Source organism: Sinocyclocheilus anshuiensis, unplaced genomic scaffold (genome assembly GCF_001515605.1).
Source record: "Sinocyclocheilus anshuiensis isolate Anshui unplaced genomic scaffold, SAMN03320099.WGS_v1.1 scaffold275, whole genome shotgun sequence".
NCBI classification, from domain to species: Eukaryota; Metazoa; Chordata; class Actinopteri; order Cypriniformes; family Cyprinidae; genus Sinocyclocheilus; species Sinocyclocheilus anshuiensis.
Genome location: NW_015549569.1, coordinates 348,091 through 375,191, shown reverse-complemented (window position 1 = coordinate 375,191; position 27,101 = coordinate 348,091). Strand labels below are relative to the sequence as shown.

Genomic DNA, 27,101 nt, shown 5'->3' with positions numbered 1-27,101 from the left:
AACTTTTCAATTACTTTATTAAAGTAATGTAACTGATTACATTTGATTACTTTTTGATTACTTTTCAAAATTTCTAACATTTTCAACTGTTAATCATTTTCAAACATGTAAACCAGGCAAGGTTAACCTCAACACTGAAAACTGTCAGACTTTCAAAATCCTTCATCACTTTAATTAAGATTATAATATTTTAATTTTAAAGAAGAAATTGGATGCAAAATATCTTCATTTGCATATAAAAATGTGTCTTAGCAGTGTGTGGACATAGCCACCCTACAATGATAAAAAATCGCTTCTTTTTTAAATCCCCCAAAAACCTAAACAGTCTCAATTATCAAGCCATTTTGATTTTGGAGTGATTACCAGGGCTCTCTTCCACCTTCAATACCACGACTGAGGTGAGAACCTTGAGCAAGGCACCAAACCCCCAACTGTTCCCCTGTTTTTTTGTTTTTTTTTATGATTATTTGTGAATCGCATTTGCTCTTCCACAGAAGAGAGGGGCGGGGGGAGCAGAGCTCATTAGCATGTAAAGAGATATGCACCAAAACGAGTCGCTGTGAACAGAGCTGTTTTTGACAAGGTAAAAAGGGTGTTGTTTTACACGACCACTGAGACCATTTCAAGAATACCCTAAAGAATCATACCAACCTGGAAAATGGGCATCCGATGTCCCCTTTGAAGCACAGCCACCACAAAATCAGACTTACTTTAAATCAGGGGTTCTCAAACCTGTCCATGAAGTACCCCCAGCACTGCATGATTTGTATGTCTCCCTATATCTGACACACCCACTTCAGGTCATGCAGACTCCACTAATGAGCAAATCATTCTGAGGTTAAATACATATTTAAAATCATAACAAGAAATAGTTTAATAGCTATGATACTGTTTTTGAGCTATGACAGGAAACACTGTAATCTAACAATGCCTTAGAAAAAAAACAGTTAATCTTAAAAAAATCTGTCCTCGTTTAGTTTAATTATTATTCCTGGCACCTGTGTTTGTTAATTATCCCCAGTATTTAAGTCCTTGCCTCTGCGTTTTGTGTTTGTCGGTTCTAATCGTTATGGTTGTGTGTTTCCTGCCAATTCCAGTGTGGATGTACCCTGTGTTCCGTGGATTAAAGACTGTTTTTGTTTATTCGTGCCTCCTGCGTGCTTCCTAAACCGCGAACTGTGACAGAAGAACCGACCAAAACCGTTACCTCCGTGTCTACCCTCCGTTTTTGTTTTTCGTTTTTGTACAGTATTTTTTGTTTCCGTAGTTCCCCTCATGGATCCCTTCACCTGCCCGAAATTCCTCCTCCTGCTGGAGCAGGGGGACAGATCTCTCGAGGACCATACAAGACTGTTCTGGCTTTTAGCTAGCACCCCCAGCTACGTGGACGACGCGCAATAGTTTGAAGCGCCGTCGTCCGAGGGTGGTCCTCGAGAGGATTTTGTTGCCTTCGTGGAGTGGACTCTGGCGTGAAACGGATTGCCATCCACCACCTGCCCCGTGGATGATCTGGTCAGGTCCACTCCAGACCCAGCGGCTCCAACTCGGCTCCTAGCTCCCTCACCTCCACTGTCACCCGTCGATCCACCATCTCCAGCACCAGCTTGGTCAGGCATCGACCCGCAATCGCCTCAGGACTCTGCTCCTCCGGCTGCACCTTGTCGCTCTGTCCCACTGGCTCCGTTGGGCTCCTTCCTCCCGCCAGCTCCACCTTGGTCAATAAACACATTTATCATGCATAAGTCGAAGACCATTTGATGCAAACCCAAAAAAAATTGCATCTAGCTTATAATCTCTTGAACATGGAAACACAACAAATCCATTTGTCTTAAAGTGGTGGAACATAGTGCAGCCATTAAGTTACCCCAACAGGGTATTGTGTACCAAAAAGTTAAATGAAAATAGAACGAAGAAAATATTACATCTATATAATAAAAAAGGTATACCTGAAAGAAAATTACGCATTTAACTTTGGTTACTAACATTCTGCATAATATCATCGTTTGTGCTCAGCAGAAGAAAGAATCTCATAGGTTTGCAACTTGAAGATGACACGGACACAATTTCCATTTTTGGGTGAACTTTCCCATACGTAAGCAGTTTTAGTATAAGCAGCCTACAAGGAGTACTGCAGTGAATGTACAAGTAGTTTTATAAATTTACATAAACATATTTGCGTACTATACTTTGTGATGTAAAATATCACACATTTTATGAATAGGCACATATTGATTAGGTCAAATGAATTAAGCCTGACATAAGTCCTTGATATTCTTTAAATTAATGATATTCTTTTTAATATATATGATTATTTAAATAATTATCATGTGTAGGCTACACCCATGATTGTTTGTTTATTTATTTACTTATTATTGAACATGCAGGTATTTTCATTCTTAGAGGTGTGTTAGTTAAATGAAAATAAAGAAATAAAAATAAATAGAATGAAGAAAATATTACATCTGTATAATAAAAAAGGTATACATGAAAGAAAATTACGCATTTTTGTTAGGCCCATAGTATTCAAATGATTTCATATAATAATGTAAATGTAAACTCATTACTTGTCTGAATTTGTAGATAAATGTATGTCAACAAACAATACTTATTAGTAACATGAAAATTACATTTCTTTGGGAGGGTTTGCCTTCGCCATGCTTCCTGGAAGTAGGGGTAGGAACTTGACAGCCTCATGTGACAGGAAGGAAGTGAATACCCTTTTTTTTTTCTTTTTTTCTTGAAATCCTTTATTTGGTTGTTTGCTTGCATGTAATTGAGAAATAAAACATGGATAACATCTAGAAAAGTACTTACAAAAGGAAAATGACAAGTATAAACTGCGGCAAGGTGGGCTTAAATAGGTTTTAATAAATGCTAAAAAAAAAAAAAAAGGTTTTAGCATTCAGCAACGAAGATTCTTAGTTCATGACACCTAAATAAACTTAAACTAAACCTCACTGTCAAATGTTCCCGTTGTTGTTGTTGTTATTATTATTATTATCATTATATAATCTCTTTAATTGATATTAACATTCATAAAACTGATTAAATCATTCAGGCATTCATATGTAAACTATTACAGAGCAAATAGTTTGAAAATACAATCAAGAAATTCCAGAGATTCCTGCAGACTCAGTGGTTTAGTTCTCTAGCTGCTTTCTTGCATCTGATTGTGCTTATCCTGCTCTCTGCAGGAGTTTGATTAGCTGGGTCAGGTGTGTTTGTGTGGGGATAAAGCCAAAACCTGCAGCCCCCAAATCCCCCCTGCAGAGTACAGACCACCCCTTCTTTGAGAGATAAAGATAACTTTATATTCCGACCATATCTTGGTTATTTCATAATTCTTGTGATCTCAGACAATAAGCCCACCCATGACAAGAAAGAACAGTTTCTTTTCAGTATCATATTAAAGATTAGTGTTTGACCACTGCATTGTGAATTGCTTCAGTTACCAACTCCAAAAAAAAAAAAAAAAAAAGTTTTACTAGCCAAGAATCCTGTTCTGTCCAGCAGAAGTCCTGATTTTTTGACTGACAGACACCTGATGGAATTTATTAGGATTGCTGAGGGTTTTATGTGAGCTGAGTGAATGATACTGCTTCTTCAGATTTGTATGAGAGCTAAAACTTCGTTTTCATGCTGCTTTACAGTGATTTCCAAAAGCTTATTTTACAGCTAGTCTTCCTGAAGCTTCATCTAATGCTGAAAACTGATCATGTTTAAATGTGTAGTGTTGAGACAAATTCTCTTCAGTGTATTCGTCATGGGTAGTCATGTTGATGTATGAAATCCTTTCATGACGTGTGGAATTTACATGCAAGGATTCCCACAGAAATCGTTTTTTTTTTATTCTGTTATTTTTCCTCTGTTCCCTCAGTGCTGTACAGCTGCTCTGCTCTCTGTCTGCAGGCCAAATCGGCCAGAATGAAGAATGGAGCTGTTAGACGCCTGTGCAAATGAGGACCAGTTGATAAAGTCAGACCCAGAGAAATATGCGTTATTATCCTGAGGCATGTCTGTGGTTTTTCTCAGGTAGGAACCTGTAGCACCTTGGGGTGTCATACCATGATACATAGCTTAAAAATGTCTGTTTCTCACCAGCATGCAAGCTAACCTGTCAAATATTAAAATAATGAATATTATGTTAATTTTTGGGTAAACTATTGCTGTAAAATAAATGTATATTACAAATGACAGATTTCAACTTCAAATAAATGCAGTTCTTTTAAACTTTATTTATCATCAAAGTATCTTAAAAAATGTATCATGGTTTCTTCAAAAACAGCTGCACAAGCAGCAAAACTGTTTTCAACATTGATATCCTCCTTGAGCAGCAAATCATCATGATTTCTGAAGGATCACGTGACACTGAAGACTGGAGTAATGATGCTGAAAATTCAGCTTTGATCACAGGAATAAATGACTAATATGCGAGTATGCATTGAACTGATCGTCAGCTTTTAAGAAGCAGTTTGTGTAAAGCTGTAGTTTGACCTCAGGAGGCAGGCAGGCAGTTGTCACTGGTAATTTGTGACCAGAGACATGGGTTTAGACCTCCGACAGAATAAAAGCAAGGCACTCTAATTTGACACTTAGCACAGGCCATCGCAGATGACCCAGAGCATCAAGGTTTCATTTTACACCAGCCTCTTTGATGGCTTTCCTTACAGCAATTGAAGCACAGCAGTGACAGAAAACAGATACGTTCTGTGACCCAGTGGGAAACGGCGCCTTCGTCCTGCGCTTAAAACACAAGAACGCTTTCACAAGATCTTATTATAAGTGCTTTTATTTGTACAAAATCTACATATAGGCGACAGTCAGTTGTTGAGGATTGATTATATATTAGACATACAAATCAAAGTTTTTGCCAAGGTAATTTGTAAGCATTAGTTGAAAAAAAAAAAAACAGTGCTCCCATAATCTCAAATTATAAAGTGCATCTGAAAATCTGACAGATTAGAATATTTCAGATATTAAAATGTAACGTAAATAAAAATGACTCACATCTGTGACCAAAAAAAAACAGCACTTTTAGCTGTGTAACACACCTCTCTTCACAGATGATGACTGTATAAGTAACTAGAAATTCCCAATGTAACCGGCTAACATCTCTGACATTTGATCAAACAAAATAAATCATTTGCAGGAAACGTGCGCCACCTGGTGGCTTGAGATGAAACAGGTTTACAGTCTTCAATTTCTCAGATTAGCAACGAAATAAATACATCAGATGTGTTAAAGAGACACTCCAACATCATTTCAACATCACATCTATGTTTGTCATTCCAATGTTAACACACAAGAAATGTTTTTTTTTAGCTATGTAGTTTATAAAAATCTGAAGAAAGTATTCAAATATTTATTTTTTGAAACAAACAAAAAAAAAGTGTGAAAAATTGTACAGCTTGTCACTGGAGAAATATCCTTAATGGGACAAATGTACCTTATTTACACCAAAATGTCTCTCAAAGGAACTAATATGCACCTCTTAAAGGTGCAAAGTTGTAATTTCAAAGGTACTGCCCCAGTGTCAAGCTTTTATACACCTAAAGATACAATTTTTGCACTTTTTTTTCTGAAAAGTAAAGTTTAAGGATGCTTCCACTTAAATTGCTTCTAAGAAAGATTGAAAAACGTTTTTCATTTCACTCACATTTGAATGTAGTTACTGGTAACAGACATGATGTTAAAACACGAAATGCTGATTTGCGTTATAATGACAGTTATACATTAAATAGTTTAGTGAGAAAAAAAACTACTTATAATAGTGGCAGTTGTAAGTAAATGTAAGACTGTTAGATTGGAGAGTCATACATTATCAACTCTTGCAATGTGACCTAATATTGGTAAACAGCGAATAACACAATAACTAGTCTGTTCTGCTTATGATTGAGGAATAATGGAAGAACTAATAGTCAGATTTTTTGAACATTGTAGCACAAAGACTGTGGAGTCAATTATGGACCAGCACAGAGAAAAAAGGATGTTTGTGTGTATGGACACCAAAATGAAGTCTTGGAGCTTGTCAAGTCATTTGATCCTAGTCATTAAGCTTTATATATTCTTGAATTCTTCACACTAATGGGCGCAAGACACTGACGGCAAGGATTCTTGTCACCCAAAGAAAATCAAAATACATTCATAGTTTTTCCTCCCATCTCGTTCTCATGCATAATGCTGGTTCCCAATACTGCTTTCTCCCTGAATGCTGACCTGGAAAGCTACAGGTACGTGTCTTCTGAACCCACGCTCTCACATGAGTGACGTAAACCAGGAACTCTGGGAGCAGCGACCGAGTTGCCGTTCACAGGTGTGTCGTCTGGAGGAAGCGGAGTGGAGTCTGTAGTGGGTGGAGGATCTGTCAGGTGGGCTGAGTTGTTGGTGTTGCTCGAGAGTGGCTGGACGGTGACTGCAGGGTTGGAGGAGTGAGGGATTTCGGTCGGATGTGCGGGGTTGGGTTTTGGTGAGGGTTGGGGAGAGAGATTTGGAGACTGTTGAGGTGGTTGTGGATCAGAGGAGGGTGTGTTTTCGGGTGTAGTGAGGTGGGATTGCTGTAGTGATGGAGGAGGATGGTTGGACTGATTGCTTGAGGCCATCTCTTGTGTTTGATTATTAAGAGCGGCTGGTTTGGGGTCTGCTGGCAGGGCATACGGGTTTGGGATGTCCACTGTCGGATTGGGGGCTTTTCGGATAGTGCTTCTCTTCTTGACGCGAGCGAATTCGGATTGAGTGTCTGAGGGCAGGGGGTACTGGACGATGATTGTGGGTTTCTGACGGAGGTCTTGGCGGGTGTGTGGCTCGGCAGACATGACGGCGTGAGCGCCGTGCATTCTGGGAGGGGACTTGTAGCTGAGCTCGCCGTGAATTTTCCGCCAGCGCTTGAGCTGCACGCGGTGCTCTCGCTCCACATCCCGAGAAGATATGGGCAGCTCCAATACCTGCATGTGCAGAAGATAAGCTTCATCATCGTCATTATCCTTGTTGTTCTGACCACTACAACTCAACACCAACATCATGCTCATAAACACTTCTACATAATGCAAATAAAGTGCATCAATAAGAAAAGGTTCCTACATAACAATAAAACCTGTTTATTATGAGTTATCGATTTAATATCCAGTAATGCAAAAAAAATGGTGCTACCTATTGGGTTTTTAAAGAATAGCACCCAGCAGAGTTCATAGTTAAAGTAATTTATTTAAGGCATTGTTCATCTTAATAACATTACGAAATTCAGACATGTATGTTTTTTAAATTATTATTATGATTAAAAACAAAACCCACTTGAGTAAAGCCTTCACATTATATGAATGTATGAATATTTGATTATTTAGTAGTGACGGTTAATAAACCTAAACCTTTAGTTTAACATGGTTTATTATATTTATGCAAAGTTTTTTGTAAATAAATTAATACTTTTATTCTGCTAGAATGCCTTAAATTGATCAAAAGTGACAGTAAATACATTGATGTTACAAAAGATTTCCGTTTAAAAAAAATGCTGTTCTCTTGAACTTTCTATTCATCAACAAATCCTGAAAAAATATATCACAATTTCCAATTTTCACAAAAATATTAAGCAGCACAACTGTTTTCAACATTGAAAATAATACATGTTTCTTGAGCAGCAAATCAGCATATTAGAATGATCATGTGACACTGAAGAAAAAAAATTCAGCTTTGCCATTACAGGAAAAAAGTATATTTAAAATATATTAAAATAGGAAACTATTTTATTTTAAAATCACAAAAATTTGTATTATTTAAATTTTTAAAATTAATTTTGTAATTTTAATTATTAATTTTATTTTATTTATGATTCATTTAATGTAGCCTTGGTGAGCATACTAAGCTTAATAAAAAAAAAAACAAAAAAAAAAACAAACAAACTGACTCCAAACATTTGAACAATGATGTGTGATTAATACTGGGAAAAACTTATAAAGCTGAAGTTTTATTGTAATTATTTTTTAGTTACTAATGTGCAAAACAAGCATTAATAAAACAATTAATAAATACTGGTTCTGCATATCCTGCTTCAGGTATTAGTCACAAATATAAAAATTATTATCTACATCACTTGCAAAAAAAAATCAAATCAGATCTACTCAAAACCCAAATGCAGTACAACAGATTGAGAGCATGTGATACCTGATGTACGAGAAAGCCCTCCTGCATGTAATGTGGCTCCAGGGCCCTGAGAAGCTCCATAGTCTCGTACTGACCAGGACAAGCCTTCAGTTTCTCACGAGATCCCAGCATGCTTTTCAGCATCACCAGGCCAACACGGAATATTATCTTCACTCCTATTGTAACAGCAAAGAACATACAGTCACAAAGAAGACGACAAAGCTGCATGTGTGGTAATATGTGTAAGTGAATCTCACCGTCACACAGGAACATGTCCCACACTCGGAGCACAGACGACCAGGGTAGAGTTCTGGAAAACGCACACATGAACCACTCCGTCATGTAAAGGATGGGCTCTATCTTGTGTTTCTCAAGATGGCGATATGCTGGAGGGCTCACGCGCTTTAATAACGCATTTAAGATCTCTCCATCCAACTGTATGGCCTCCTACAACACAAACAACACTGGCATTAGGACGGCGGGGTTTTTTTCTTTGTCTTGGAGGAAACAGTGCCCTTCTTTTCGGATTATATAACTCACATGTTATATTTACAGCAGCAACTCCACATTCACATTAGAAATGCATGAAGGATCATAGATTAGATCTAAATAAATTTTGCCCACAGCTATTTAATTTACTACCCTACATTTGTGAAACTTTTGAGCAAAAACAAAAGAAGCTTTGGTTTGAATTTTACTGGCACCTAAAGCATATTTTTTCGTCTCAGGAAACATGACTCAATGCTTGCAGATTGAAAACGGGAACATCAGATATGAATGCTATGAATAGAATGCAAACTATGAACTTGAGAACGTGTGTGAGGAACCCAGATAAGGTTTCAATTATCTAAAACTATGAAGTTCATAATAGTTGGTCTTCGTTCACTATGCTCATCATTCAAATGTTTTATTACATGGTTGTAAAATGAAAGACCTTCATAAGGTCACCAGCCAATAGATAATGAACTTTTACACACAATGTCACCTAGGTCTCGCAAGCACTTCCCGTTTCCCCTTTTTGGATTAGATTTGATAAGCAGTAACATTTATTTCTCAAACAGAAAGTAACATTTAGAGGTCTTACCAGGCCTGCGCTGTAATATCCAGGGAGGTACTTCTCACAAATCTGAACCAGCCCCCAAAATGCATCCTGAATACCAATAAAACAAACAAGAATTTATCATTTTAATCATTACTTAATCAATTAAGCATTGCAGCTGCTGCTAATGAGAATGTGTGCTAGAAACGCTAATTGATGCATTTGTGTAAAAATAATATCCACTAAAATGTATAAACCGTAATCTCTAGCTTCCGTGAACTGTCGTAAACTCTGGTGAGAATATGCTAGTCTCATGAGAACCAATTTTTGTTTACAGCAAAGGAAAACCTTGGCTCTTGGCTTATATCAAAATCCTCTGGCATTTTTCTTTATAAATCCTCGTTTTGTACTTCTAAATCATGACCGGTGTTTTGTTTTGCTCTCTCCGCGCTTCCACGTTCGTCACTTCTCACCTGAGCTTATGCTACGCCTATGGCATCTGCTGGAACGCTTCTCTCTCATGAATGAACACAAACATATCTTTTTTTAAATCATATTTTGATTTAAAATCTCGACCACCATTCACTGCCATTATGAAGCTAGGCAGAGCCAGGACATTTTTTAATATGTAACTTAAAGGGGTCACGACATGAGAAACCAAATTTCCCTTGATCTTTTGATACAGAAGAGGTCTTTGTATACTTAAAGGATTAGTTCACCCAAAAATGAAATTTCTGTCATTACATGCTCATCATTCAAATGTTTTATTACATGGTTGGAAAATGCAGGACCTTCCTAATGTCATCAGGCAATAGATAATGAACTTTTACACATAATGTCACCTAGATCTCACAAGCACTTCCTGTTTCCCCTTTTTGGATTAGATTTGTTAAGTAGTTACATTTATTTCTCATATAGCAAGTAACATTTAGAGGTCTTACCAGGCCTGCGCTGTAATATCCAGGGAGGTACTTCTCACAAATCTGAACCAGCCCCCAAAATGCATCCTGAATACCAATAAAACAAACAAGAATTTATCATTTTAATCATTACTTAATCAATTAAGCATTGCAGCTGCTGCTAATGAGAATGTGTGCTAGAATAAGCATTGCAAACAACTTTATAATGCTTTTTACCTCAGCAGGCATGTGCATCAGAAGCACTGCTGCTATAGGAGCCTGAGCCTGGCAGTAACCCTCATCCGGTCTGTACAGGGTATAAGCCTTCAACACCCGGAACAGGTCCTGCTGCCTGTTCAAACAGACAGACCAAATATAATTTAAAATAAAATAAATCAAAAATATAGGTCACATTTTATTTTAAGGTCCAATTCTCGCTATTAACAAACCATTAACTACTACGTTTGCCTCCATAAACTACTAATTTGCTGCTTATTAATAGTTAGTAAAGTAGTTAAGTTTATTGGGTAGGATTAGAGATGTAGAATATGGTCAATCAAGTAAGCATTATAGCTGTTTCTAATGAGAATGTGCACTAGAATAAGCATTGCAAACAACTTTATAATGCACTGTACCTCAGCAGGCATGTGCATCAGAAGCACTGCTGCTATAGGAGCCTGAGCCTGGCAGTAACCCTCATCCGGTCTGTACAGGGTATAAGCCTTCAACACCCGGAACAGGTCCTGCTGCCTGTTCAAACAGACAGACCAAATATAATTTAAAATAAAATAAATCAAAAATATAGGTCACATTTTATTTTAAGGTCCAATTCTCGCTATTAACAAACCATTAACTACTACGTTTGCCTCCATAAACTACTAATTTGCTGCTTATTAATAGTTAGTAAAGTAGTTAAGTTTATTGGGTAGGATTAGAGATGTAGAATATGGTCATGCAGAATATGTGCTTTATAACTACTAATAAACAGCCAATATGTATATAATAGGCATGCTAATAAGCAACTAGTTAATAGTGAGAATTTGTCCCTATACTTAAGTGTTACCAAAATATACAAATAAAATGTATGTATATGAAATTGTGTTGACTAACCCATGACCTCCTCGGGACACAAACATCTCATGGAAAGGGAACTGTCTGTGTAGATCTCTCTCTATCACATCAACCCACTTAGGGTCTCCATCCAGGCTATCCAACTCCTATTCAACAAGGACAGAAACACAGGTTCATCTCATTCATAGTCATAAACCAATAAACATCCTATATGTGTGCGTTTTCATAGCCTAATTTCAAGCTGCACAGGTTTAACATGTATAAACATTTAAAAAAATAGTGGGGCTGTGACTAAGTTTGAGGAACTTTACAGTAAGAGATGCATAATGATACAACAACCTCTAGTGTGACCTCTTCAAATCAGCCATAATCATGTATACACCTGACTCACCTTGAACTTCCCACTGTTCTGTTCTCTTTTCACTTTTCCGCCCGACAGGTAAAGCCAAGCTCTGCCTCGCAATGATGGCGGGATTCCTTTCTGACATCGCAGTCGCACCTGTGGGTGATAGAGGTCTGAACGTCACACACGTTCATGATGTGGAAATATTCAGATAAGCAGGGACCAGCATGCGTTCACCGTGACTACACAAATCTGAGACTGGGCAGGTAACCTAGACGTTTCCCTTTACACAAAAGCCACTTTATGATTTAACATTTTAACTATGCTGGCTCTGATTCTACGTGATGATTTGGGTTCCCTAAAGATTCTTGTCACACAACACTGGCTGCACTGGTTTTGTTGTTACATGTGACCAATAAAGGCAAGAACCAACAGAAAGATGGATTTTCTGCTTATTGCCTTTACATTACTATAGGATGCACAGTATGAAAAAAGACATTCATTTTGAATGTGAGCTTTAGTATTATAATTTTTTTTTTTTTAATTAACTTTAAAGGTTAATAATAGTTCTCCCAAAAATGAGCTACGAAAATACTTTTTGTGCACAAAAGAAAAAAAAAAAAAACGACTTTATTCAACAATTAGTCTTCTCCGCGTCACCCTGGTGCCATTTTGGAGAATATCCGCTGGATGTAAACAGCGTATGCTATTCTGTGTCAGCTGCGTCACACGGATACACTGTTTCCGTTCAGATCAAATCACAACAACATAGGAAACAGATCGGACGGATTTCTGGACTTGGGAACATTTCAGTTGTATTGCTGTCTATACAGGGTCAGACAGCTCTCAGATTCCATCAAAAATATCTTAATTTGTGTTCCGAAGATGAACGAAGGTCTTACGGGTTTGAAACTACATGAGGGTGAGCAATTAATGACAGAATTTTCATTTATGGGTGAACTATCCCTTTAATACATCCTGCAAGTTTCATAGCTTAAAATGTACTCATCATCAATAAAAAAAAAACATTTACGTAATAACCCTCAGAAAACAGCTCGTTTTAGATCCTATGGGACAAGGTGACGTCAGCTGGGCACAGTCGTTTGCATAACCACTCCCTCCAGAGCAACACGTTGACATAGGCCCCACCCACTGGCGTTCAGTTGCTTAATGGCTTGACACTTGATCACGCTAAATGTGAGTGTCGCGTCTCGACAAAAACAAATAGAAATTACTTTCTGACACAGTCCACGTGCTCAAGTCTGTTGTCAATCGGACAAATGGAGCGAAAGAATATTCGCTTTGATGCGTTTGATTTAAACAGCTTGTTCACATCTTTGTACAGACATCAGGAGGATCCCAGCATAAGGAACAAGTGGATGGTTTATTTTCAACCCTTGTATTATTTTCGATTTCTGGGTACGATTTTGATGGAGCAGGTCAAATTGACCCTAACTGCCTTCAATGCAATTCCCTAAAAAATCACATTATTAAAAACAAGAAGGAATCAGGTATGAACAGAATTTTTTTTATATCAGTATTTGTCACACAGTACAAACGATTAATATCAAAAAGTATGATTTTTAAAAATGTGTTTAAGCACATTTTTTAACCCCTTAACTGTTACCGTCCCGCTGGTAGAAGTTTACTTTTATTACTATATTCTATACTACTATATTACAGTTAAATCCTAATCTAATCATGACAAACTATATATCGTTGGAAAGGTCTAAGACTCCTAAATATATATTTTTCCACTGTTTTTGGTTACAAATGATGTAGGAACAGTAATAGATTAATTTATGACAAGAGTGCACCTCAAAACATATACATCATAATAGGAGTTCTGACCTGTCACAAAAATACTTTTTTGTTTCCTTTTTCCCTATCACATGTTTTAGTAATCATCATAAATTATATATAATTTGAAAGCTTAAAACCTCAAAATTCATCCTGTGAAAACCATTTTGAAATTGGACATTGTGTTACCATGGAAATGGTACTTTAAAATCTTTTAGCGGTCTTTTAGAATCAAAACTTTTTATAATCTTGACAAAATACATATCGTTGGAAATGTCTGAGTCTCAAGATTCCATATTTGGTGGTTATTTTGTGACAGAAGTAATACTGAGAGAGAAATTTATACATTTGTGACAGACAAATTGCATCAAAAAAATGTAATGGAGTTTGAATGGCACCCGGTGGCTAGTTTTGGTATAACACCTAAACAAAATTGCATAGGAACCTCAATTTTTTGTTATCAACTTTCAAATTTGGAACACAACTTATTTAGACATGTTCATGGCCCTAAATGAGAAAAAGTTACAACATTTCTGGAAGAAAAAGATAAGATAAATAGTATTTCATATACACTGAAAATAGAAATGATAGCGCACTTTTACCATCTGAGTCTGAGAAAGTCTTTTTCAGCACTGAAAATGCGAAAAAGCTAATTTTTTCCCTTTCCAGAGTAGTAAAACACCAACATAACAACCTATACTCAAGAAATATATTTAATTTGGGTCTGTATAGTTGCCTTGAAACAAAAGAAAAAAGAAAAAGTGGGTCAAATTGACCCGCAAACATCAAAATCATAAATTTATGTGTGTGCACTTCAAACACATCAGTGCATCCTCACTTTGCATGCATGTTCATGGCCCTAAATGAGAAAAAGTCACAAAATATCAAAAATAAAATCACAGATTAATTGGTATATCTGACAGCTCGCAAATAAAAATGAGCCAAATTGACCCGGAACATAATACAAGGGTTAAAAGGCACCCCGGATCGTGTCAGAGGATTGATCGGAGTTTAATAATAAAGAATGAAGTGTAGCGCACCGTCATGTCAGAAGATTGTTCGGAGTATTTAGTTTTGTAAATGAGACACAGTGTCATGGAGAGTTCACAAAGAAACATTTGTTGAAAGATGAAGCAGTACTAGATCTGACTGCATCAACTGTAAGTAAATTATTACATATTGCTTTGGATTTCATAATGTCTGGAAATTACCGTTTTATTTTGATTACGTTGTCAAAACACTCAAATCATGCCGTAGCGAGGGGGCGTTGATACTGATTCCTATGCAATGACGTTAGCCAATCATAACAATGGCCGATTACTGTGAAGTCTTAAAGGACTCACTCATTTGTTTTTAAATCCCCAATAATAATGATCACTTTCTCAGATCAGGCTGTTGACTATTGACTGACACGGCCGTTTTAACGTAGACCCGCCCTGAGTGAGATGTGAACAGTTCGCCATTGTTTCAATGCCGGAGCAGATGTAGACAAGAATGACTCCTAAGCGATTGAGGTGTTTTGTTGTTGGATGTAATAATGAACATAGCAGTCGTCACTTACTCCCGACATCTGAGCCGCTGAAGACGCAGTGGATTACGTTTGTTTTTGAGGGGAATGCACCAAGGTTATTATAGTTTTGAATTTTTAAATTAGTTTTATGACTCCTTCCTGAGCGATTGAGGTGTTCTGTTGTTGGATAATAATGAACATAGCAGTCGTCACTTACTCCCGACATCTGAGCCGCTGAAGACGCAGTGGATTACGTTTGTTTTTGAGGGGAATGCACCCCCGATCTGCCTAAATCTACTATCTTCACGCAAATCATTCATGATCCAGCTTCACCTACAGAAGAAGTGAGTTTTTTTATCAAGAAGTAAAGTTTTTTTATGAATCTGTGCAAATCGCCTTTCCTAATAACATGTTAGTTAGCAAGTTCCGCGGCTAAATGTGGCTAAAGTTTACAGTCTCTCAGAAAGCAGCTCCTCACACCATGGAAGAGAGGGGTGGGGTGAGCAGAGCTCGTTAGCATTTAAAGGGACATGCACCGAAACGGCTTGCTGTGAACAGAGCTGTTTTAACAGGGTAAAAAGGGTGTTTTTTACACTACCATTAAGAAATTTTAACCAAAGTATGTTATAGACTTTTCATTATGAATCATATCAACTTGTGGAAAATGGGCATCTTATGATCCCTTTAAAAACAGCCGGTTTCTGAGAGAGGTTCAGAATGAGGGTTGAAAATAATAATTTTTCAACATATTTATTTGTTGTTTTTTTTTGTGCAAAAAAACGTTATTAACATAGTAAGTAAACCTCAAGGAACATAAAAAAAAAAAATAAAAAAAATCCATGTCATGACCCCTTTAATATTCTTCTGAAAGAAGAAAGTCATACACCTAGGATGGCTTGAGAATGAGTAAATCATGGGGTAATTTTCATCTTTGGGTGGCTTTAAGCAAACGTAAAAATGACAGTAAAGGTAAATGCAAAAATAGGTGAAAATGAGCATGCAGTTAAATATCTAATGTGTCAATATGAATAAAAAAATCTCTAATATCAGCCAATAACTGTAACAGCAGAGATATATCTTGCATTCATTTTTTTAAATTTTGTATGGGATCTTATATTTAGTAAGAGTTATTTTACATCATGGCAAAAAGAAAGAAAGAAAGAAAGAAAGAAAGAAAGGAGACAGACAGACAGACAGATAGACAGATAGATAGATAGATAGAATTTGATAATATAGTAATGTCTATTTCTTCATAATCTTCATTATTTTACCAAAAAAGTAACATTATTCTGGATTTGCCATGAAAATGTCATGAAATTCATCTGGTTTCAGTAAGAACCGGTTCTCAGTTCCCAACCCTAGAATTGCATGTCATTGCTTTCAAACCCTGTGTGACACAAGGACGAGCACACACAGTTGCACAGGCATGCAAACATAAAGGCCAACAAAGACTGTTAAGAAATCCTTTGGCAAAACTCTTCTGTTGTCTTTACCTGAAGACGTCTCACTCCCAGTGAAAGCTTTATACAGCTTGAGAGAAAAACAGAGGTGAACACTCAGACTAATAGATACACACACCACTGAAGAAGACCATATAAGGAGAGCTGATGCGATATCAGGCTTGTCCAGACAGGGTTGCGTTGGAACGACTGTGTCATGGTGTCATTCTGCTGAGGTTTTTAATTAATCCAAGCAACAGTGGGACTGTCTGAGCAAGTCAATGAGAGGAAAAACGAGAAGGGGAAGAAACGAGAAGGAAGACGACAGTCATAATTTAAAGCCCCAAGCCCTGATATATGGAGATGATTTCCTCATGTTTTCACGGTTTGGTGTACCTATGCATCCTCTCTCAGTTCTAGTGCTTACACGCAAGGCATTGGCAAACATCTTACATCATTGATCTGTTCCTGGGAACATGCAGTGGAAAAGAATACAACTGACTGAAGAATCTAGTGAACTTTGATCATAGCTCCTACCTTCTTGAATCTTTTACTGATCCATTTGTCCCAGTGGTTCAGCATATCCAACCATTTGGCTTCCCTGTGCCTTAACACTTCCAGAGGCACTTCTTGAGCCCTGTGTAAGAGAGAAAGAAAGAATGAGAACTCTAATTTTTGATTATCAAAGAAGATGGCAAATATTATTAGTTCTCACAGTTCTCATAACCGACTACAACACGGCAAGATGAAATATGCAGAACTGCAAATTAAATTTGAATTAAATTGAATACAAATAGACTTCATTAATAAAACTTCTGTTCTTTAATATTACTGTATGGAAAATAGCTGCGTAAACATCCTGCTTAACTTCTCCTTTTGTGTTCCATGAAAGAAAGAAATGAAGTGATAAGGGTTTGGATATGAGAGGGAGTAAATAGTGACAAAATCGTGACTTTCTTTTGGGTCAACCATAAAACTATAAAAACATACTACATCAAAAAACACTGAGCTATTTGCAGGAAGAACTATAGCCACTAAACCAACAAGTAAAATAGCTTCTTGTGAACTAGAGACAATGTCATAAACATGTCACTCATCACATGACTGAAGTCCTTCATATAAATACATAAATATCACAAAAAGAGCTGCTGCTAAGTTTTTTGAAGTTTCCAGATGCAGCACATCTAATTTCAACATTGATAACAAATGTAATCCTTATTTTCGAAGGATCATGTGACACTGAAGACTGGAGTAATGATGCTAAAAATTAGGTTTGCATCACAGATAATAATAATAAATTACAACTTATACTAAAATAGAAAATATTTATTTTCAATTGTAATAATATTTCACAGTTTTGCTGTTTTTACTGTATTTCAATCGAATAAATGCAGCCTTGGTAAGCATAAGAGCGGTAATCTGACACCAAATTTATGAACAAGAAAAAATAGTAGTTGAAACTATCTTAATTATCAGAAATTTTAGGGAAGAATAATCTGAAACAATTTCATGACTAATGTAAACAGCCATCCAGTAGATGACTAGACACTTTCATCCATGGAGAATCTCCCTGGGTTCGACCTGTGGTGAACTACTTTGCCTAAGGCTACAACAGTGATGAACAGGCCTGTTATCTTTCCCTTTGTGTTTGCTCTATTCAAATTTAAACCATTTAGCTTGTGGCCGAGACATTTAAATATCAGTTTGCCAGCACACCAACCACCAGCTAGCTTCCCCTTTACTTAGATACCGATCCTAACCACTAGAAATTTGATCTGAAAGCAATGTGTCTTTAAATATTTTTCCTATCAAATTATAACTTGCAAGTTTTACTTCCTTTTCATTTTGCAGAGCAATTTTGACCAAAAACTGAGGAACCTAGAACCGTTTTCATGAGAGTTAGGTTTGGGGCCACTCTCTCTCTCTCTCTCTCTCTCTCTCCAGTAGTTGGCAGAGATGGTGTAAACTCCCAGCACCAGCACTCCCATAAACCACAGGAAACGGAAAGCGGCTGTACACTCAGTACAGAGGGACAACTATCACTTACTCATCTATTCCATGCTCTTTAACAATTCACAACGAATAGCCAGGACTGCTGCCGTCTCAGGCTACTGTTTAAAACCGTTAATTCTTCACAATGGAGTGGTGACAATCCCAAATCCAGGCATATCTGTAAACAACATGAATGTGTTCTTCTCTGTAGACTTCAGTGTCTTTATTTAAGACGCAAACCTGGGGCAGATGTCTCGCTGATAAAAGACAGGAAGCTTTAACAGGTCTGCAACTGCAGAGCAAGTGAGGATGAAACGCCCTGACACTCCATTCAAACCACATCAATGAAAACTAACATTCAACTTTTTAAGCCCATTTCCAATGAAAAGAAAACTGTCAGTTTCATGCATCCGTCAAAACTGGTTCAACGAGTTAGCTATATAAAACAGATCCGTAAACTCTGAAAGCAGATTGCTTTCAGATCTCGGTGAGTTTAAGATACTTGGTTGCATGCTATGTTTTGATTTTGTTTGCTTTAGTTTGACCAGCCATCAACCTCCCATTTATTTATTTTAAAAGGGTGGAATTGTGCTGCTTTGCAAAAAGGGTGTAGGAATGCATTACGCACAATTACTGTTCAATTACTAATATCATGTGAACATTTCACATGGCTGGTGTAAACAATCACATGACATGAGCTGTATACAGTATATAATTATATTACATTCAACAGAAAACAGATATTAAATAATTTTTTAATTGACAACATTTCTGTTTTAATGTATATATTAATTTATATAGAATTATAATAATTTGATAGATTTTAAAATGTAATACTTTATATTTTTTCACACACAAAACAGAACATAGATATTAAAATAGAAAACAGTTATTTTACAAACTGTTCTTTTGTAATGATAATTGTAGAATGAATAATTGACAACACACACACACACACACACACACACACAAACATTAGATAGTAAATATATATATTTTTAAACTGTATCAATTTATTAGTTTTTACTATTTTGTTTCAAATAAATGCAGCTTTTGTAAGCATAACACAAAAAAGACTTTAACAAATCTTTAATGATTCCAAACTTTTGACTGCTAGTGTATATTATTATTATTACTACATTCAAAGGGTTTAACTAAAAGGCTACATCTTCTACCGGAAATAAAGTATACTTCAACTAACTTTTTGTAGAGATGTCGTTATTTATTTGCATTGGGCTACATATTGAATAATAAGCCTGCAAAATATATATAATACATACAGTATGGCATTAAATAGGTTAAGCAACGGTAATTCATTAACACAGATTCTTTAGTTTTGAATGCCTCTGTTTAAGTGCGTCAAGAACCTAAACTATGCTGCTTTCCTACTACTCACACAAACATGCAGTATTTTCCGTTCCACGCTTCATCACGTGAAATCGATCTCCCAAAATCAAGCAACACAAACAGGATCTGATGGGATCCACTGAACAGCCTTGCAATCCAGTGCACTTACGATTCGGTTGAATACTTCTGGGCTCCTCCGATGAATCCATACTTGTCAGTTTGTCTCGAGCTGGTGAAGCCGTTGATTTCAGAGTCCGACCCGAAAGAGCTCTCCTCGTCAAACTGACTGCCCAGAGTCATCACACTTACAGTATCCTCAGACGACAGACGTCCATTCTCCTGCTGAGCCATCATGATCCTCTAAGTTACTAACACACACCCGATGATAAGTTCACTTACAGGTCATCACCTGGCTGCACCCGTCAATAAACATCCCAAGAGAAAACGTGAAATTAATGAGATGATTGAACCCAAAACAGGCCAGTCAAAGCTACAAAGCACGACTTTAGTAGATCACTCCGGTTCACTTTAACTTTATTTCCCGAGTTTTGTAACGTTACGTAGATTTGTGCGTCCTTTAAAGCTACGTCTTCTAAACGGATTATTGTGAGTCTAAATCACCCGAGTTAAATGCTAAATTAGCTTAGCGCGCAACGTGTCACTATCCGACCCACAGTAAACAAACAACGATCACTGAAAATGTACTTTACATGAGCAGAAACGTCGTCCGAAAAATGTGTAAACAACCGGACGAGCGAAACTACGCCTGATTTCCTGAATCACATTTTTCCAGTCCACGGTTTGTCAGCAACGGCTTCAGCGGACTGTTTTCATTCAGCACGCAGAGGTTTGAGGAGGAAACCCGATTATATTCCCAGTCAAGATGCACCAGCAGTGTTGTTTCCGTAATTTAAGTCGAGGTCCCATGGTTGAAAGGTAAATAATCAAGTAATTAACACACACCAGTCGAGCCGTGTTTTTAGTGTTAGGGTGGTGGTGATGATGATGACATTAGCGCTAAGTTTCCAGTCTTTCGCTGTTGCGTTTGACAGTTCTGCACATGCGCGTCTGTGTCACTTCCGGAATCCACAGGGTATTAGCATATATTGTTCTAAGGAATGGATTTGGGCCGTTTCTCGAGGTTTAATCTTTATGTGACATATGTCAATCTTTCTGTGTTCACCTGTTTCAGAGCTGTATGATTTGTGATCCTGGACCACAAAACCAGTCATTAGTCATTAACAGATTTATACATCATCTGAAAGCTGAATAAATAAGCTTTCCATTGATGTATGGTTTGTTAGGATAGGACAATATTTGGCCGAGATACAACTATTTGAAAATCCGGCATCTGAGGGTGCAAAAAAAATGTAAATATTGAGAAAATCGCCTTAAAGTTGTCCAAATTAAGTACTTAGCAATACATATTACTAATCAAAAATTAAGTTTTGATATATTTACAGTAGGAAATTTACAAAATATCTTCATGGAACATGATCTTTACTTAATATCCTAATGATTTTTGGCATAAAAGAAAAATCGATCATTTTGACCCATATTGTTGGCTGTTGCTACAAATATACCCGTGCTACTTATGACTGGTTTTGTGCTCCAGGGTCACATTTTCGTTCTTGTTTGTTCCATAGATTTTTTTTTTCAATCATCATTATTCATAAATGTGTTCAGCAGAAGAAAGAAATTCTTTATTTGACTTTATTTTAATGTTAATTCCTAATATGTAAACAGCCAAAAAGACAGTCAGTCTATGAATATGGTAGCACTCACTTTCATTGTATAAAATGGCTATTATATATCAATAATGCCATGGTAGCAGTAAAAATAGAGGACATATATATCTAATACTGGCAGTAATACACATTCTAGCAGACTGTTTTACAAATGCACTGAATAAAATGGCATAGAAACATTTGTTTAATATAAATTGCTAATAAATGTCACAATTGATTACAAAGAAACAGCAAGTACCACAATTAATTAAACGTGAAAATTTGTATAAAATGTAGAAAGACTGAGTTTTTCCTCAATAAACTCATAATTTGCTGCTTATAAGGTTGTTAAGTATTGGGTCAGGTTAAGGGGTGTAGAATATGATCATGCAGAATAAGGCATTAATATGTGCCTAAGTACTAATAAACCGCCAATATGCTAGTATTACACATGCTAATAAGCAACTAGTAAGAATTGGTCCTTAAAATAAAGTGTTACCATAATCTTTGTTTTATTTACAACTTTGCAAAATCATTTTTTTTACAATGTGGCCACTCTTTTGAACAATGAATCTTCAGTGACATTTAAAGAAGTAGTCCAAGCTTATGTATTTCTTTCTGAACACAAACGTTGATATTTTGAAGAACATTCACAGAAAAACAACACTAAACAGACAGTTCTCAAGAAATCTTTGTTAGTTTTCAACAGAAGGAAGAAAGTCATACTGATATCTCTTGACCATTTCTGAAAAGGCTGAGTTTATCATATTTAAAACACCATTTTTTCCCTCTCACACATAATGCATTATTTCATCTACATTTGAAAGAATTAAACAAAGCATAGCAACTGCGTATAAAGTTTATTAGAGGTTTGAGAAAATGTGCCACTTGCAGTCCAAGAATTCAAGGGCCTCACAAAGTTCCAGTTACTAATTGCAGTTTAACAAACCATCTGTAGGGGGCAGCAATTACAGACAGAATTTACAAGTGAGCAAATATCCTATAATGTTCAGTTAGTTATGCTCAGTATAATATGTATGTATTCTGCTTATAATAATATAATGGAAATGTAATTTTATAAAACTGAACTCAATGAGTTAGCCTTAATATCATGCAATTTTTTTCTGTTAAAAACTTATGAAACTGTGTTGTTTTGTAGTGCACTGCTCTTAACAGTACAATTACATGTGACAGCAAGCAATAGATTTGTATTACTTCTTGCCTTTATTATATCTAGTTTTAATAATGAAAGCTGTTGATATGCCTGAGGGCTGACATGAACAGAATTGCAGACTGAGGAAGTTCAAATGAAAGATTTGTCTTTATTCAAGACTCCTCCTTTTCATCACCATGCGTGATAATGTAGCAAAGTGATTTATAGTCAATATTCCCAGTCACATCTATTGGAGCCACTGCAAAAGCCTGGTCAACCTGAAAGAGAATCAAGTAGATTAGAACATCATTAGAACAAGTGATTCTGTATAAAAGTACACATCCATATCACGGCGCCTGATAATATAGGCTATCAAAAGCCCATTGATGGTGAAAGATGGGGAACATTAGCTGCATCTATTGATTTTTAATGCATTTTATGTGACTAAATATATTTTTTAATGCAATTAGTATTTATAGATGCAAATATTAACCTCTTCTGCTGTGAATTTATCCGCTTGGTTCATTAGCAGCCTCCTGAACCTGAAACAAAATGACACCAAATCCATCAGTTGTTCTTAAAAATACAGTAACGTTTTTTTTAAAATCTGTTTTATACACTTACTCATCCTTATTGACAACTCCTGAAGCATTTGGGTCAAACAGTTTAAAAGCAGCAAGAATGGTTTCTTCTGGGTCTGTGCCTGTTTGGAGATAGGAATATTGCACAGATTATAATAAATCCTCCATTCAAGTCCCTTATAGACTTGTTTCTTATTCATCAAGGCCTTAAAATCTTGAAAGTTTAGTTGTCATACCATTGAGCTTTTCTCCGAAGAGAGTGAGGAAGACAGTAAAGTTGATGGGCCCTTTTCCCTCTGTTAACATAGACTCCAGCTCTTCATCACTCACATTCAGCTTTCCTGCACAAACACAGTAGGCTACTCAATGCTTATCTAAACAGCTGTCTGCGTCTGATGTTTCAGATGTATAATGAAAGTATTCTGAAACTCTCCAATGCATTTTATATACCTAGTTGTGCATATGTTTCCTTCAGATCAGCTTTGTTAATAACTCCATCCCGGTTCTGATCTATGCAGCCAAATGCCTGTAAAAAGCATAATATAGTTATTATATTTAAGCAATCATATCAACTGCTGCTGGTGTCTATATGTGATTTTTTTTTAATCATATCAAGTACATTTTATTTGTAGTGCTTTGCACAATACACATTGTTTCAGAGCAGCTTTACAGAAAATCATGATGTTAATGTTTATAATTCCTTAAGATTTTTTATTTTTATTTTTAATTTTTTTCCAAATTTGGTTTTTAGATAATATAAAGACTGACCTCTTTAAACTCCTGTATTTGTGATTGCTCAAACATGGAGAAGACATTTGAGGAGCCCCTTTGAGCAGTTTTACCCCTCTTAGCTGCAGCTTTCTTAGCCTGTAAGAAAGACAGAAAAATAAAAGAAAAATAATCATTAAAAGCACACAGTAGAGTGTTTAATCCACAGCAATATATATACATATTTAGGCTTTTTAAAATTACTTTTTTTTTTTTAGATGAATGTCAGTTTGAGAAAATATTTATGATTTTTAGATTATATTTATATTTATGCCTATATTATCCAGCAGTCTTAATATAAGAATTACATATCATTCAAGAATTACATTATATATCCATTATATTAAATTTCACATTAATTGTCATTATAAAAGTAGCTGTGTTCACTCACCATGTTGACTGTCTCTGTGTTTGTGCTCCTGGGTCAGTGGTGTTGCTAATGCAGTCTTTAAGTATGAGGACTCTTATCACTCATTTCTCTATAAAAGTCTGCAGTGCTTCTGTTAGTCCCCTACATGGGCACCCAGAGCCTCCTAAATACAGGAGCCCTGATAACTGCTCAAGTACTCAGATTCCAGTGGGGTGGAAAGTGAGATAAAGTGACTGGAAGGGGAGAGTAAATGGGGAACGTTTTAAGAGATGAAAATACTGGATGCAATGAAAACGAGAAAGTGAATGAGAAAGAGGGAACAGTAGTCTTGTTTGTTTAACTGCCTGACATATAGTATGCATATGACTTTATCATATTGTTTCTCTGTTCTCCACTTTTACTGGTTTATTGTGTGTGTGTGTGTGTGTGTGTTTTGCAATTTGTTTTATTAGTGACTGTAATTAAATGCACTGATTTTAAAGGTTATTAAAGTGTTTGAATAAACCTTCCAGAAGTGTATTAGGTATGTCTTGATTAACAAAGGTCCAACAACATTTGTGCAAGTGGCATAAGTGAGCACTTGATACATGGCACATGTCTGATTATACATTGATTTGTAGTTGACGGCTATGGGGTTTAAAATGAGCTGAGATTCATGCAGAGTTCAGCCTCAAAACACCTGCCTGGATGTTTCTACAGATCCTGAAGACCCACATTGGCTGCTTCAGTTGTGTTTAATTTAGGCTGGAGATAAATTCGACTGGAAAGTGCCTTTAAGAGTGAGACTGTACACCCCTGTCAATGTGCTTCCATTGACAAATATTAAATATAGAAACTGTAAGGGATACTGATGTTGATATAAATTAAATAAAAAGACTTCAATGCTGCTAAATCCATAGTTCTAATTTTGTTATTGAGCAAACCAAAAAAAAAGTCAATTATATTGTTAACATTCCTGTATCTGACCATAAACAGCTGAATTGATTTTCTTTTAATAATCATTCTTTCTTTTTCTCATTTCAGAGAACTGAAAGGAAAAGAGGCAGAAGTCTGATGTAAGCCAGATTTTTACAGCTTGAACCACGTTGCGTGACCTCAGACTCTTGAAACAAATTAAGTTTTGTCCCACTTTTACTTTTCTAAGAAAGTTCCTTTTATCATTGATTGTGTTAAACTGTTCTTAAATACTAAAAATGACTCAAGTGGAAGTGGTTTTCACTTTGTAATGGTCAGAAATATGTTGACGTAGTACTGAAATGAATTTGAATTGTTAATACTGTTTTAACTAACACTTTTAGTTTTAAGTGTTTCAACAAAACTGATTTAGAATCGGCATTGCAGTGTTGATTCAGCTTTTTTTTAAATGTCAACATTTTCAATATTACCTGACGTCGCAAACATGATGTTGAATAAACAGCACATTTTAACATTGCTTCAACAATATTATTGATTATTTATGTTAATTTCAGCATTGAATCAACAGCAGTGATGTAGAATCAACATCACAGTATAATATTGATTTAGTGACATTAGCATTGATTTGTGCTGCTATTGTTGAAATTTCAATGTTTGATTCAACTGCAGTGATGTAAAATCAACACCAGTGTACTGCTGATTCAATGACAATTACCATTGTTTTGTTAAAACTTCAACATTGTTTCCGCATTAAATGAGGTCAAAAAAGTGATGATGAAACAACATCATTTTGTAATGTTGATTCAGTGACATTACCATTGATTATATTGTTGAAATTTCCATTGTTTCAACATCAGGGTGCAAAAGTGATATTGAACCAATATCACTTTGTAACATTAATTCAATGCAATTAGCATTGACACATCAGCACTGATGGGCTTTCCAGTGTTTCAATAGTTGCTTGCTATCTGGGTAAAATATTTGCCAACAACCATTTTTTAAAGAGCTTTAAAAAAACTTGATGTTTACATGAGTTTGGTAATAATTCAGTACAGTCAGAGTACAGGCACTGTCATTGTAATTTACTGTTTAGTTGTAATTTACACACTTAATGCAATTTTACATTAATGCTATGATACATAAATGCAGTGCTTGTCATAGGGTGCAAACTTGGCCCTCAGTTAAGCTTTAAATATGACATCTCATCTGTTGTTTTTATTATCATTGGCAGATATAGTATTGCACCACAAGAATTTCTCTGTAATTCCATATTACAATATGAACCGTCCTACTGTCTATAAAGGATAGAGTTAAATGAACACATAGACTGTCACTCATTTTCACCAAACAAGACTCATACTCCTCCAATGTTTTCCTAAGTAATTTTGCCTCATTTAACAATTTCCCTTTGGGCACTTAACCAAGGGCAAGCAAAGTATTTTCCATATCAGTAGTGTGTGGTCTTCACAGATATCCAAGGTGACGAGTTTGCCACAGCAACAAGAAGCAGCCTGCGGTCTGGATTGGCGTAGAAGGAGACAGGTGTGGGTATTTTTCTACAAAAATAGGAGGAAACAGTCCTTTTGTTGCCTTAGTTACAGGGAGTCAGGGAGGGAGAAAATCATGAATGAAACCTCTTTTTCTCAACAGAGTATTAATGTTTCAGAGGATTACGAAACCCTGTTTTTTTAAGTTAAAAGTAAAGTTTACTCATTATTGTATCATTAGGTCAGACAGCTGTAGTGGTGCAGGGTACGCTGGTCAAGCATCATTTGTTGGAACATCTCTTATGCTGGACAAGGACTTGGTAACTTGGAATGAAAACAAATTTAGGCTACAAAAATATTTGGATTTTGGTTTTGGGACACATCTTGGATGACTGAAAATGGACCACACAGAGGACCATCCGGTGTGACTGACTATTGGAATATCCACAATTGACCATGAAGAAGGTTGGATAAGTTGAACGACGATTTATATATATATATATATATATATATATATATATATATAT

At 36.1% G+C, this 27,101-nt stretch overlaps 2 protein-coding genes across 2 annotated transcripts; both read right to left on the bottom strand.

The window, feature by feature from the left end:
- Positions 1–4,788: 4,788 nt before the first annotated feature.
- Positions 4,789–20,625, bottom strand: LOC107657331 (TBC1 domain family member 10A-like). Its single transcript, XM_016445374.1, has 9 exons — positions 19,743–20,625; positions 16,772–16,871; positions 11,534–11,641; positions 11,182–11,288; positions 10,707–10,821; positions 10,114–10,179; positions 8,391–8,580; positions 8,155–8,309; positions 4,789–6,941 (listed from the first exon to the last, which is right to left on the bottom strand). Exons 1-9 carry the CDS (start codon positions 19,925–19,927, stop codon positions 6,225–6,227), a joined length of 1,743 nt encoding a protein of 580 aa, XP_016300860.1. The 5' UTR covers positions 19,928–20,625; the 3' UTR covers positions 4,789–6,224.
- Positions 20,626–22,626: 2,001 nt separating this feature from the next.
- Positions 22,627–24,210, bottom strand: LOC107657323 (myosin regulatory light chain 2, atrial isoform-like). The gene is made up of 7 exons (XM_016445364.1): positions 24,194–24,210; positions 23,803–23,901; positions 23,485–23,560; positions 23,271–23,375; positions 23,078–23,156; positions 22,947–22,995; positions 22,627–22,731 (listed from the first exon to the last, which is right to left on the bottom strand). The coding sequence occupies exons 1-7, from the start codon at positions 24,194–24,196 to the stop codon at positions 22,627–22,629; spliced, it is 516 nt and encodes a 171-aa protein (XP_016300850.1). The 5' UTR covers positions 24,197–24,210.
- Between the last annotated feature and the right edge of the window lie 2,891 nt (positions 24,211–27,101).

What these genes read in the sequence shown, in the direction of transcription:
- LOC107657323 (XM_016445364.1), bottom strand. An exon ending in CTTCGGAGAAAAGCTCAATG is followed by an intron (nt 23,157 to 23,270) that starts GTATGACAACTA and finishes ATCTCCAAACAG; the next exon opens with GCACAGACCCAGAAGAAACC. An exon ending in ATAAATTCACAGCAGAAGAG is followed by an intron (nt 22,732 to 22,946) that starts GTTAATATTTGC and finishes ATTCTCTTTCAG; the next exon opens with GTTGACCAGGCTTTTGCAGT.
- LOC107657331 (XM_016445374.1), bottom strand. Translation starts at nt 19,927, where the DNA reads ATGATGGCTCAGCAGGAGAATGGACGTCTGTCGTCTGAGGATACTGTA. An exon ending in GATATTACAGCGCAGGCCTG is followed by an intron (nt 8,581 to 10,113) that starts GTAAGACCTCTA and finishes TTTGTGTTGTAG; the next exon opens with GAGGCCATACAGTTGGATGG. An exon ending in GGACATGTTCCTGTGTGACG is followed by an intron (nt 8,310 to 8,390) that starts GTGAGATTCACT and finishes CTGTTACAATAG; the next exon opens with GAGTGAAGATAATATTCCGT.